Raw genomic sequence first — 13,305 nt, 5'->3', positions numbered from 1 at the left:
GGAGCAGGAGGAGGGAAATGGCACCAAAGGAAAATGAATATTCACACCATCTAATTGTTGTTCAGGAAATCTCAGTTACGCATCTCATCTATTTTTTTACCTCTAAATTTGAACTGGAGAATATTCAGCTCTGCCCCATGCAACAAAAGTCTAGTGCTTTCAGTTAGACCCCTGCTAACTGAGCAAAGGGGCACCTTTCAAAGTGGTAATTGTTTTATGTTTAGCAGTGGGGGAGCAACTGGCCCTATCCAATTCCAGCACAGCATCCCTCCAGTGGCTGTTGTTGGTGTGTACCTTATGTTTCTTTTTAGATTGTGAGCCCTTTGGGACAGGGAATCATCTTATCTATTATCTATTTTTCTATGTAAACCACTTTGCAAACTTTGTTGAAAAGCAGTATATAAATATCAGAAGTAGTAGTAGTAGTAGCAGCAGTAGTAGTGCTTAGACTTTCATATACTCTCTATCATATAGCTGCCACCAGCTGTGGCCACCGCATTAAACAGCCCTGGAAATTAATTCTTAAAAACAGGAAGAGGAGAGAAAAAGAAATTCATAGGTGAATGCTTACTTGGTAACCTGTGTCCGGGTGTTGAAATCCAGAGACCTCATAGAACGCAGGATTTCAATGCATCCCATGTACTGAAGCCGGGCAGGGCGCGGGGGGTGGGGGGGGTGGAGAAACCAGATGTTAATCTCAAGCAGCCAAGAGCTATCTTAAGCCTTCTCCCATGAATACCCCCCATGTGCCCTGAGATTTTCTTAGGAGCTCCTGCTTAAAGTCCATCCCCTGCCTTCTAAAGAGATGAGATGCCTACAAAGAACAGAGCCTTCTCAGCAATTGCCCCCATCTAGGGTGTAGAATTGGCTCTCTGGAGAAACTTACCAGACTGGACTACTTCTCTGTGTAGGGCATAGGAACATAGGAAGCTGCCATATACTGAGCATAAGCTGCCATATACTGAGTCAGACCATTGGTCTATCTAGCTCAGTATTGTCTTCACAGACTGGCAGCAGCTTCTCCAAGGTTGCAGGCAAGAATCTCTCTCAGCCCTATCTTGGAGATGCCACCAGGGAGGGAAGTTGGAACCTTCTGCTTTTCCCAGAGTGGCTCCATCCCTTGAGGGGAATATCTTACAGTGCTCACACATCAAGTCTCCCATTCATGTGCAACCAGGGTGGACCCTGCTTAGCTAAGGGGACAAGTCATGCTTGCTACCACAAGACCAGCTCTCCTCACTCTTGGCTCCTGGTCCTCCTCAGCAGCTGCCTATACCTCAGATCTTGCAAAAGGAAGAGCAACGAAGGTGGCTCCTCCCTTACACAAACTTTGGGTGGTCATGGGGATTTTAAAAACAGCTTGGTGTGAATGGTGGAGATTTCTGGTAGAGAAGCAACCCAAATAAATATGCTTCCCATAAGTGCCTTTAGACTGCAACCTTGGTTCTACTGAAATGTCAGTTTCCGGGCACGGTGCATCAGCACCACGGACAGTGCTCAGCTAAGGGTCAGAAAGAGCTCCTCTTTCCACCCCCATGAGCCTCCTAAGAGTGTCTTTGTGCTGGGAAACTCTTCCAGAATATCCCCCCTCCCAATTCCTAATTTATGGCACCCATACTTAGGAGTAAATCCATCTGAACACAGTAGGCTTGTTCACATGACATAGGAACATAGGAAACTACCATATTCTGAGTCAGACCATTGGTCTATCGAGCTCAGTATTGTCTTCACAGACTGGCAGCAGCTCCTCCAAGGCTGCAGGCAGGAGTCTCTCTCAGCACTATTTTGGAGATGCCAGAGAGGGAACTTGGAACCTTCTGCATGCAAGCAGGCAGATGCTCTTCCCAGAGCGGCCCCATCCCCTAAGGGGAATATATTAACAGGACTCACACGTGTAGTCTCCCATTCAAATGCAAACCAAGGTGGACCCTGCATAGCAAAGGGGACAATTCATGCTTGCTGCCATAAGGCCAGCACTCTCATAGGAAGTGAGCAGGATAAGTGTCCTATCCACCTTCAGATTAAGTGATTTTCAGTTGTCTGTGAGTTTTAAAAGACAGGAAAGTGATCAGAGGATGGGAAAATGGAAGGCGGTGTAGGCTCTAACAGTGTCATTTTACCCAGAATTTTTACCCAGCACGATATTACCAAGGTAGGAGGAAGCACCTTTGGCATCGTCACCACATTGTTGTGATAGTCAGGCTTGAGGGAAGACTAGGTCTCAATTAGAGTAACTGCTTGGAAGCTGGCCCTCTCCTAATAAGGAAGAAAACCCGGGAAAATCAAATCCCAGTGGCCCAATCCAGACTGAGAGGCAGGGTTTATGGGACAACACCCTGTAGAGCTGTAGGGGAGGGCTGTGTTCAGTTCTTCCCTGGAGGCCTCGGAGTGAGATCTCTTGATCAGCAACTACTGTAAAGAAAGGGGAGTCTAACAGCCTGGGGCTGGGAATCAACTGGGAGTTCCTTACCTGGAAGTACAGGTGAAACTCTGAAAATTAGAATATCGTGCAAAAGTCCATTAATTTCAGTAATGCAAATTAAAAGGTGAAATTGATATATGAGACAGACGCATTACATGCAAAGCGAGATAAGTCAAGCCTTAATTTGTTATGATTGTGATGATCATGGCGTACAGCTCATGAAAACCCCAAATCCACAATCCCAGAAAATTAGAATATTACATGGAACCAAGAAGACAAGGATTGTAGAATAGAACAATATCGGACCTCTGAAAAGTATATAAGCATGCATATGTATTCAGTACTTGGTTTGGGCCCCTTTTGCAGCAATTACTGCCTCAATGCAGCGTGGCATGGATGCTATCAGCCTGTGGCACTGATGAGGTGTTATGGTAGACCAGGATGCTTCATTAGCGGCCTTTAGCTCTTCTGCATTGTTTGGTCTCATGTCTCTCATCCTTCTCTTGGCAATGCCCCATAGATTCTCTATGGGGTCAGGTCAGGCGAGTTTGCTGGCCAATCAAGCACAGTACACTGTATACTTTTCAGATAAGGCTTGACTTATCTCGCTTTGCATGTAATGCGTCTGTCTCATATATCAGTTTCACCTTTTAATTTGCATTACTGAAATTAATGGACTTTTGCACGATATTCTAATTTTCCGAGTTTCACCTGTAAGTAGGAAGGATAGGAACCAGTTTAGCCAGATGTGTCAGGGAATTTATTCTTGTTTAAGTGCTTGGATCTGACTGCACGGTTCTTGTAGTTCCTGGAGGAGGGTTTTACGTAAATGGAAGCAGCAATCTGTTGATTCCTCTATAGTTTTCCTGATCGTCCCATTATTAATCAATCCTTGTTGTGGTTAAAAGAGTGTCATTCCTTATTGGGTCCTGCCCTTGTCACACACTCTTGAAGGCATGCAACTATTCAAGCCTTTCTTTTAGGGAGGAGCTTTCCACTTTATTCTCCCAGAATATTCTCTTGGAAGAGAATCTGCAAAGTGATGGTGGCAGTCCACCCAGGAGAACTCCTCACAGCCAGAGGAGAGATTTTGTATCTCTCCCCGCCCCCGCCACCCCACTTTTGATTGTTACACACATGATCACTTTTCTCTCCTCTGACCTAGCTTTTAACTCACGCATGACCAAAAATGGGAAGCGTGCTTAGCGCCCAAAACCAGTCAGGACACTTACGCTGCCCACTAAATGGTCATGTGAACAAGACCAGTACAATTTCTCTCTTGAGTCAACATGCCCAGGAGTGCATCCTGAGTCTGCTAGTGGCCAGTTTGTGTCCATTCGTTCTTATGCCACAAAAGCAAGATGGCGCTGGTTGCTGGAACACCAACTCCAAACTGGGGTTTCTTGCCAGAACCATAGACTGCTCATAGCTGGCAATCTCCCAGCCTGCAAAGGGCTGGCACAGTTCGATACTTTTTTTTGCCTTTCCCTCGAAATCCAGCTGAACAAGGAATGATTTGTCGTCGTGCCTGGAAGGGCCCGTTGAAGAAGCAAAGAGACACTCCAAAGACTGACTGCTCCATTTATCTGTCAACATAAATTACCCCTAAATTAATTAAGAGCTGGGGTTAGCTCAGCAATGCCATCAGCTAATTCACTTAAGAGGGCTCCCTCCAGAGGGGGGTGGGGATTCTTCCTTCAAAGCCAGTTTTCCCCAGTTTCGGACTCTTTGAGTTCTGCTTCCTGATCTCTTGTTCGCTGGACTGCCGGCGCCTTTTCAGGCTGGATATTGCCAGCGGGCCTCCATTCCCTGACTGCTCCTGCTGCTGATCTTTTACTGTTCCCCCGAGCAGGTGGGTGTGTCAGCAAGCAGGTAGAGAAGGTGGTCAGAACTCGCCAAAACAGAGTTCCGAGAGGCACCTTCTAGGGGACCATAGCCTTGGCATCTTCCCCCTGGTTGCTTATACCCAGATGGACAATCAGGGATCCTTGTTTTTGCCAAATGGCTTTTTTCTCCCTGCCTTCCATCCTCTCATTTAACCCTTGCCGGAAGCAATAAGCTGGAGGCCATAGCAAGTTCGGTGCTGTTTGTTACACAGGAACTGGTTGAGGAAGCTTCCTGAACAGCCCCCTTTAAAAATCCCCTTTCTGCTTGCCAGTCCTGTCAATACACTCTTGGGCTGTGCAGATGAAGATAACATATCTGCCAATAGACAGGATGCATGCCTTCTCTTTCTGCCTCCCCTCTCACCCATTCCAAATGATGACTTAATTCAAGTACTCTGCTTGCCTGTAGCATCATCCCATGGGGGGGGGCAGTTTTATCAGGGCCAAAGCAGGAGGGGAGTGTCAAAACAGTGATGGGCTACAGTTAACTTCTTTTAAAAAAAAATGATTCTAAGGTTCAACCTGACTGGAAACTTCACTCAGACCTGAAAGCAGTGCCTCCAATGGAGACATACAAGGGCGGATGGGTTATCCTGTGGTCTAGGAAAAGAGAAAACCCTGGAGGTGGTGAAATAATATTGGATATTGCCTCGGAGCACACGCAGAGTGCACTTCCATGAACCACTGAGTGACTGCATCTCTTTTTCCAGATGCAAATTCAGCTCTGGAAGGAGCTGGAGATGGCACTGACCATCTCCACGCAGATGGATTATGCAATGTCAAAGAGCTGGCCATGCCCTGGCATTGGGCCAGTCATGCACTGGACAAAGGCCGATGCCCCCCACCCCCCCGCCCACAATAGTCCCTGAACACGGAGCTCATCCTGAACACGGAGCTCAGTCCCACAGGGCTGTTTCAAGAGCAGCCTCCGTCACATTACAGACAAGGAAAGAGACCACTTACCCGGACATTGTAGGAGACTCCTGGGCCTATGACACTCTCGTCCGGGTGAAGCCAGCCTTGGACCGGTTTGCTGATGAAGCTGCCCCTGCGGCTCCACTCCTCGCTGGAGGTCTTGGCCCCCTTGGCCCGCGGCACCTTCCTTCCACCCCCTACGCCTCCCCGTAGCCTGTTCATTACCTGCAAAGTGCAGGATGGGGCACACACCGGGTCGCAGGCGCTGAGGACGGCGGCCAGGCCCGACGGTGAAGAAGCAGAAGACGACAGTGCGGCCGGACCACTCCCGGCGTCCCCCGAGCTCCCTGACTTGGCTGTGGCCGAGAGCTCTTTGCTGGCACTGGAAGGGCTGCGGCTGAGGAAGCCCGACGGGCCGGAGAATTTCCACAGGGGCATTCTAGGGATCAACATGCAGAAGGTGGTGATGGCCTCCTGCTCCTCGCCCAGAGGAGGAGGGCACGGATGGGTCAAGGGGGCGGCAGGGGGCGGCGGGGAGGGGAGCGGGGTGGCCGCGGCGACCTTGCTGCTCATGGCTGCCTTCTCCGAGGGCGTCAGCGAGTCGTTCCAAAAACGATCATACTTGGGTTCTGTTAGCATGCCCAGCTGCTGCGTGTCTGGCTAAGTGGTTTTAGAGTGCTGCTCCTGTTTGCTGTGCAATCTCTCTCTCTCTCTCTCCCTCTCTCTCTCTCTCTCTCCAATCACACCCCACACTCACTCCATACCCAACCTCCAGCAACCATCCCCCTCTTGGGAAGATCGGTTCACACTATGATGTAATGGTGTTGTGGATCTTCCACTGGCCAACAGCTGCAGAATCCCGGATTCGTCTCCATCGCCGAGATCAATAGCCGCCTCCTTGCAAAAAGGGCGAACCGCCTCGCTTCATCTTCGCAGCAGCCTTACCCTCCCCCCCCCGGGAAGAGAGGTGGCAGGAGTTTTCACGGAGGGAGGGTAGAAAAGGGTGGGGGGATAAAAGAAGGCCTGCAAATCATTTGCGTTTCTAGCCTCCCTTTTCCCCCAAGGGGCCTTCGAAGCTCTCCCACACTCCCTCGCCTCCTCACAACAACCCTGTGAGGCGGGTTCAGCTGAGAGGGGTTGAACAGCCCAAGGTCACCCAGTGAGCTTTGTGGCAGAGTGAGGATTCGAACCCAGTTCTCCCTGCTCAGGGTCTGACACGCTAACCACTATGCCACTCTGGATATCTGGTGTTTTCATCTGCCTTTGAGACAATAGGTCTCTACGGAGGCTTCCATGTCAACCCAACACTTTCAGTAAACTCCGCTAAAGAGAAAAGAAGAAAAAAGATGAATCCCATTACGAAGCAGAGGTGGCTGGTGAGGGAGGCACTGGGACAGGTGACGAGAGGTACCTTAAAATCTTTGTCACCTCGGCACATACAAGCCACTGTGAGCAACAGCACCCACCCGGCATCCCTCATGGCAACTGCTGCTGCTCCAGCACTCAGCTGCCCTCTGAGCATGCACAAAGGCCATTTTTGTGGTCAGCGTGGTGTTGCTGGCCTCTGAGCATGCACAAAGGCCATTTGTGTGGTCAGCGTGGTGTTGCAGGATGCAGGTGGGGTGCCACTGCTCCCAGCGGCTTGCAGATGCCGGCAGTATCACAGGTAATGGCTCTTCCAAGGTACCTCTTTTCCCCCACCCCAGGGCCACTCTCACCAGCCATCTCTGTTAGGAAGATGTCAGGAACACACTTCTAGGACTCGGGCCGGGATCGGAAGCATCAAGACCAGTGTGCCCTCTAACAGAGGTTCCCAGATGTTGTTGACTACAACTCCCAGAATCCCCAGCTACAACAGTTTTCGCTTGGGGGTTATGGGAACAACATCTGGGAATCTCTGTTAGAGGGAATACTGGTCAAGACCAAGATGATCAGGAGCCTGGAGCACCTTTCTCTTATGAGGCAAGGCTACAACACCTGGGGCTTTTTAGTTTAGAAAAAAGATGACTGCGGGGAGACATGATAGAGGTCTATAAAATCCTGCATGGAGTGAAGAAAGTGGATAGAGAGAAATTCTTCTCCTTCTCACATAACACTAGAACCAGGGGTCATCCCATGAAATTGATTGCCAGGAGGTCTAGGACCAACAAACGGAAGTACTTTTTCACACAACGTTGTGATCCACTTGTGGAACTCTCTGCCACAGGATGTGGTGACAGCCAACAACCTGGATGGCTTTAAGAGGGGTTTGGATGACTTCATGGCGGAGAGGTCTATCAATGGCTAATAGTCGGAGGGCTGTGGGCCATCTCCAGCCTCAAAGGCCTCCAGCCTCTGAGTACCAGTTTCAGGGGAGTAACAGCAGGAGAGAGGGCATGCGCTCAACTCCTGTCTGTGGCTTCCAGCGGCACCTGGTGGGCTACTGTGTGAAACAGGGCGCTGGACTAGATGGGCCTCCTTGGGCCTGATCCAGCAGGGCTGTTCTTATGACGCAGGCCAGTCACAGGTCTGGCAGAACTCAGCAATGTCAGGCTCCAGAAGCTTGAGTCTCCACCTGGCTATCAGCCTTTTCCCCAAAGCTCACCAGTTGGTGGTCATGAGAAAAATGGCAGCTCTGGTCTTCGTTCGACAGCAGTATTTGGGCACCGGGACCCCTGAGGAATAACAATTCTGAGGGATCCTGGTCCTCACAATAGTGCTCAGCATGCTCACAGAACTTACTGGGCACTGGGGCTCTTGGGAACTGTAGTTTCTGAGGGCTCCTACTGAGGAGCTGGTTGCCAGTGCACAAAATGTTGCTGGTGCCTAATGAAGACTGCTGAACACAGCTCCTCTCATTGCTGTGGCCATCATGAGGAAAGTTTCAGCGGGAAGATGATGGAGCCAGTGCACACTAGGCCAATCTAGTTACGAGCTGATCCAGAACTTCCACATGCAGACCCATAAACACATAGAAAGTGCCCTTCTCAGCAAGTGGTATTCAGAGGTATACTACCACTGACCATGGGAGTTCTATTTAGCTAGGATTAAGTTTTATTTGGCTAAGACCCAGGTTCAAATCCCCCACTCAGCCATGACGCTCACTGGTTGACCTTGGGTCAGTCCCCTCCGCCCATCTCACCCTCACCATCTCTCCTAACTTACAAGAATGTTGTGAGGATAAGATGGGCCGGGGAACCACATATGCCACTCTGAGTTTCTTGGAAGAAGGGTGGGGTTTTAAAAAATGTAACCAACAAGCAAGCAAATAAATCTCTCCTCCGGCCAATTTATCTGATCCACTTTGAGCACCAGCTGAGCAAGTGGCCATCAACCACCTTGTGGGAGGGAGTGCCACAAGCTAATGGTGTGGAAAATATATGACGAGCTTTTATCTGTCCAGAACTGGCTGCCAGACGGTCTCACTGGAAACCCCCTGAATGCCAGTATAGGGAGGGAGGGAGGGAAGGAGGGGGAAGAACAAAAAAATTTTCTATCAGTGGCATAGTGGCAATGGGCACGGCCCCAGGACAAGATTTGGGGTGGCCCCATCTCTGCTGCCACCCTCACCACTCATTCGCCGCTGGTTCCCTGCTGGCCGGCCACTCACACTCTTCCTGGCCACTCATGCTGTTTGTCTTTGCTGGGCCAGAACGCACTGCAATCTAGTGAAACCACCATGCTGGCGCAACGCCAGCACCATAACATTTTTATCCACATTGCGGCTGGCCAAGTGAGACAGGCCAGTGGCAACAGCTGCAGCAGGGATGGACGGGTGACCACTAGGCCGGCGGGGCCCACAAACGCCAGCTGGGGCCATGCCTGGGGGTGGGGGGTGGGGCAGCACGTCTTGGTGACATTGAGCACCCAGCATTTGGGTGACCCAAAACAGAGGGTGGGGGGAAAACCTCCGGAGGCCTCCCAGGCACAGTGGGCACCAATGGATTTAATTTAATTTTAATTTAATTTACATTTACATTTACATTTTATATCCCGCTCTTCCTCCAAGGAGCCCAGAGAGGTGTACTCCATACTTACATTTCCCCTCGCAACAACCCTGTGAAGTAGGTTAGGCTGAGAGAGAAGTGACTGGCCCAGAGTCACCCAGCCAATTTCATGGCTGAATGGGGATTTGAACTCGGGTCTCCCTAGTCCTAGTCCAGCACTCTAACCACTACACCACGCTGGCTCACAAGGGACATCAGAGCATAGCGAACAGGGATAGCAAACAGGACATAGGAGTTTTGCAGGAGTTTAACGGGAAGTGTGCGGGGGAGCCTGGAACAAGCCCCTGCTATCACAAGGAGCCTGGTGGACAGAGGCGTAACTAGGGAAAACGGCGCCCGGGGCAAGCACTGAAATTGCGCCCCCCCCCCACTCTCCTTCCCCCCGGCTGCCCCCGGAAATATGGAAATGTGTCACAGTCATAGTCAAATGTGGGTTGTGGGCTGCATCCGTGCAAGTATACTGGGACAGGAAAAAGGAAACATGAGGCTACAAGGCTCTTTAGAAATATATATTTTAAAGAAATGTCTTGCATACTAACAGCCTAAGTTTGCAGTCCTCATGGCCAGAAAATAAATGCTTTTAAACATAGTAATAGGTTTTGTGTCCCAAAATGGAAAAGACAAGACAGGTATTCTAGTCTTTTCCATCATAGATATTCTAGTCTATTCAAGATTTATGCTTATATTATAATAGAGACTTAAATTATAATAGACATATATTCTAGTCTATTATAGATATTCTATGTTTATTAATTCTATAATAATGTCTATTTGTAGCACACTTTATGTTGGTTGTATTCCTGGGAAACTCAATGGCCACATTCAGCCACTATTATTTGAGCCATGATCTCCTCCTCTTTCTGCTTCCCTCTCATACACAGTCTTAATAAATAACCTCTTGGTTTAATTAAATCACCGTTTGCCTATGCACCTGAACAGCAAAACTGAGGTTTGGGCCCTTCATATACCAGAATTGCAAACCACACTGTGTGATCCTAGTTTGGAGGGCTTACTCAGCAGTTTATTGGACGTAAGCTGTGAATGTGAATGCATCCAATTGGATTGAACGTAAGGGCAAGTTATGGTTTGATTACGTAGGAAGCTGTCTACAGAGTCAGATATTGGTCCACCTAGCTCACTATTGCCCACACTGACTGGCAGCAGCTCTCCAAGGTTTCAGGCAGGAGTTTCTCCCAGCCCTACCTGGAGGTAGGGATTGAACCTGGAATCTTCTGCATGTTATTTGCAATTACATCTGACTTGCTTGAAATTACACAGGCAAATCAAAAAGATCATGAATAAGTAGGGGTGAGATTTTTCTTTGTTTTAAAAAAGCCTTCCCAATTTCCTCTTATTTTTAAAACTCTCTCAAAGGAAGATATAAGTTTAATATGTAAAACAAAATACTCATTGAATGAAAAACCATGATTAACTTTTTAAAAACGATTAAGTATGTAATTAGAAGAATTCCATTACATTAAGATACCAATTTCTTTAAAGCCAGAAATAATACCTACTGAAACTTTAATTATTTAAACAAGGAGAGAAAAAGGCATGTTATCTTCCCTAACAAAGATTAAAATCAATTTAATTGGTTCTCCACTGCCCTGACATGATTCTCTCTGTGAGTCAAGCAACCAAAAAGGGAAATTAATATCGCAGCTGTTAATCAAGTGATATTTGTGCACTCTATCTTATTAAAGATACAGGGGCAGAAAGAAAAACTTCCCATTGCTACTTTTTGGACCAATTTGTTCACACTGTATTAAATGCGATTCCCCCCCCCCCTTCAAAAATATAGATGCTGTACTTCTGTTTTGGAGACAGAACATCTACAATATGCACCAAATGAACAAGGCTGAAAATGTTGTAGACTGTATGTTGCTAATAAAAATCTGCTATAAAGAATAAACCTAGTATTAATCCAGACAGACTGAACATTATTCAAAAATTATATTAATGAGTTCCAAATTAAATTGCCACCCCACCCCCCCATGCTAAGGGATGATCCAGAAGTTGTAATTACTAGCAGAGCTGCAAAGATCTTGTGTACTAGTACTACTATTATCCTTTTGCAATCCCACCTCTGCAAAAGGAAACTCATGCATGCAAGCCAGGAGAGTGACTTGTGGCTCCACTTGCATTGCATGAGTTTCCTTTTGCAGAGGTGGGATTGCAAAAGAAAACTCGGGCAATGCAAGTGGAGCCACAAGTCGCTCTCCTGGCTTGCATTGCATGAGTTTCCTTATGCAATCCCACCGGGACTCACACAATGCAAGCCAGAAACTGCAAGCCAGAAACTCACACAATGCAAGCCAGAAACTCACACAATGCAAGCCAGAAACTCACACAATGCAAGCCAGGAGAGCGCCACTGGCTCCACTTGCAGGCAGCTACCCTTGGTTTAGGGGGGGGGGGAAGCCTGCTATGCAAAGCACAGAAGAGCTAAAAGGAGGACGTTATGCAAGGGAGTGCCCCTGCCAGACTAAGAAATCATTGTAATTTGCCCCTTCCTGTCACAAGCAGCGTGCTGTTCTTTTATTATTGACTCTAACTCTCAAGTCATGGATGGAAAATTCAGGGTCAATTTACAAGAGACACATTTTCTACATGGAAGTTTCTTCTGTGCAGGTGTTGTACAGAAACCCATGTGTAGTGACCGCCAGGGGCATAGCAAGGTTGGAATGGGCCAAGATGAGATTTTAAAATGGGCCCCCAGCCCCTCAAAGTCCAGGGCCTCCACACACCCCAGGCCCCCAAGGATTTAAGTCTGGTATTTCAAAATAAGTATGCTGCCTGGAAATACATTTCACTGAATACACACATGCACACTTCACAGTATATAGTGATATACATTGAGTACTATATATTTGTGCTACTTTTAATGCCTAGAACACACTAGCAATGCTAATTATTAAAATGGCCTCCTCACTGCAGATTAGCAAAGGAGACTTTCAACCATGCAGGGTGAGCCTATGTTTGTTTTCTCTGAATTCTGAACAAATTCAGTAACGTTTGATTCCAGGAGGTTTTTCACAAGGGGCTTTACACACATCTCCTCTGGAATGGAGGTGCTGCATTCACATGTTGGCCAGATTTACCCTGAAGTCCCTGCAAGTTATTGGGGAGCAGTTCATACACAAGAAAAATAAAATAAAATAAAAGCACAACACATGCTTCACAGTTCTCACTCAGACCTTCTGGGTTGCAAAACAACTTGAACATAAGTGCATTTATAAATGAATGAAGGAAAATAAATAAAATATACTTGTTCCAGAAGTGTTTGTAATTTTCTGACATGAAACAAGCCACTTACAGGCCTTTTTAGATTGTTTTTGTTTTTAAAGCCAGCACATTTTTCAGTCTGTTTTAAATTAAATATTCAGAGACTTCTCAATCTTGCCCCACCACCCATATCAAAGCCCTATGGCAAGCAGATCCCTATATATGGGGGTAACCACAAAAAGGAATTCACAGCCTACCTTGCAAAAGCTGTGAGGGATGGTCTCTGGTCTGCTGCAAGTAGCTCTGCAAGCCTCCTTCCTGGCTTCCTGCCTCCCTTCAGGCCTGCTGAGTTCAGGCTTCAGGGAGGCCTACTCAGAGGCTTCTCTGGAAGCTCCGCCCACCCGCTGATCAGCTGAGAGGCGGGGAGAGAAGAGCTCTGCAGTTTGCAGGCCTCCTGAGCTGGAGGCAAGTGGCTGAGGAGCCCTGGGGCTGGGCAGGTGGGCAATGGGGTGGGGGTGGCAGGAACTGGCATGGCACCTAGGGATGTGCACGGTCCGGCCCAGTCCGGACCGGCACCGATGGGGGGCCCTTTCTTTTAGGGCGGGAGGGCTTGCTTACCCCTCCCGCCTCTTCGGCCCCCTCCAGCGCCCGTATTTAACTAAAAAGCGGGGCGCTGGAAACCAGCCGCCCCCGCCGCCGCTACCGCCGCCCCCCCGAGCAGATTAACGATTAAGGGTGCCCCTGCCGTCGCCCGCCCGCCTGCCCGCCAGCCAGCCCTCCCTCCCAGCTGCCCACCCGCCCGAGTGTGTCCTTACCCAATGCTTGAAGTAAACGAGAGGAGCTACCGAACGGAGCTCCTCTCGTTAGCAAG

At 48.5% G+C, this 13,305-nt stretch overlaps 1 protein-coding gene across 2 annotated transcripts in view; it reads right to left on the bottom strand.

Moving 5' to 3' along the window:
• Nucleotides 1–12,848, bottom strand: part of SHC2 (SHC adaptor protein 2) — a 32,569-nt gene extending 19,721 nt beyond the window's left edge. The window contains exons 1-3 of one of the 2 annotated variants that reach the window (XM_053303141.1): nt 12,692–12,848; nt 5,272–5,662; nt 572–642 (exon numbers count right to left, since the gene is read on the bottom strand). In XM_053303141.1, coding sequence (XP_053159116.1) covers nt 572–642; nt 5,272–5,661 — 461 coding nt within the window. In that variant the 5' untranslated portion in view covers nt 5,662; nt 12,692–12,848. The remainder of the gene's footprint in view (nt 1–571; nt 643–5,271; nt 5,663–12,691) is intronic. The other variant, XM_053303142.1, reaches the window with a different exon arrangement.
• Nucleotides 12,849–13,305: the final 457 nt, after the last annotated feature.

This window comes from Hemicordylus capensis, chromosome 2 (genome assembly GCF_027244095.1).
Source record: "Hemicordylus capensis ecotype Gifberg chromosome 2, rHemCap1.1.pri, whole genome shotgun sequence".
Lineage (NCBI taxonomy): Eukaryota > Metazoa > Chordata > Lepidosauria > Squamata > Cordylidae > Hemicordylus > Hemicordylus capensis.
Note: the sequence above shows the minus strand (reverse complement) of the source record. Positions and strands in the feature narration are given on the sequence as shown.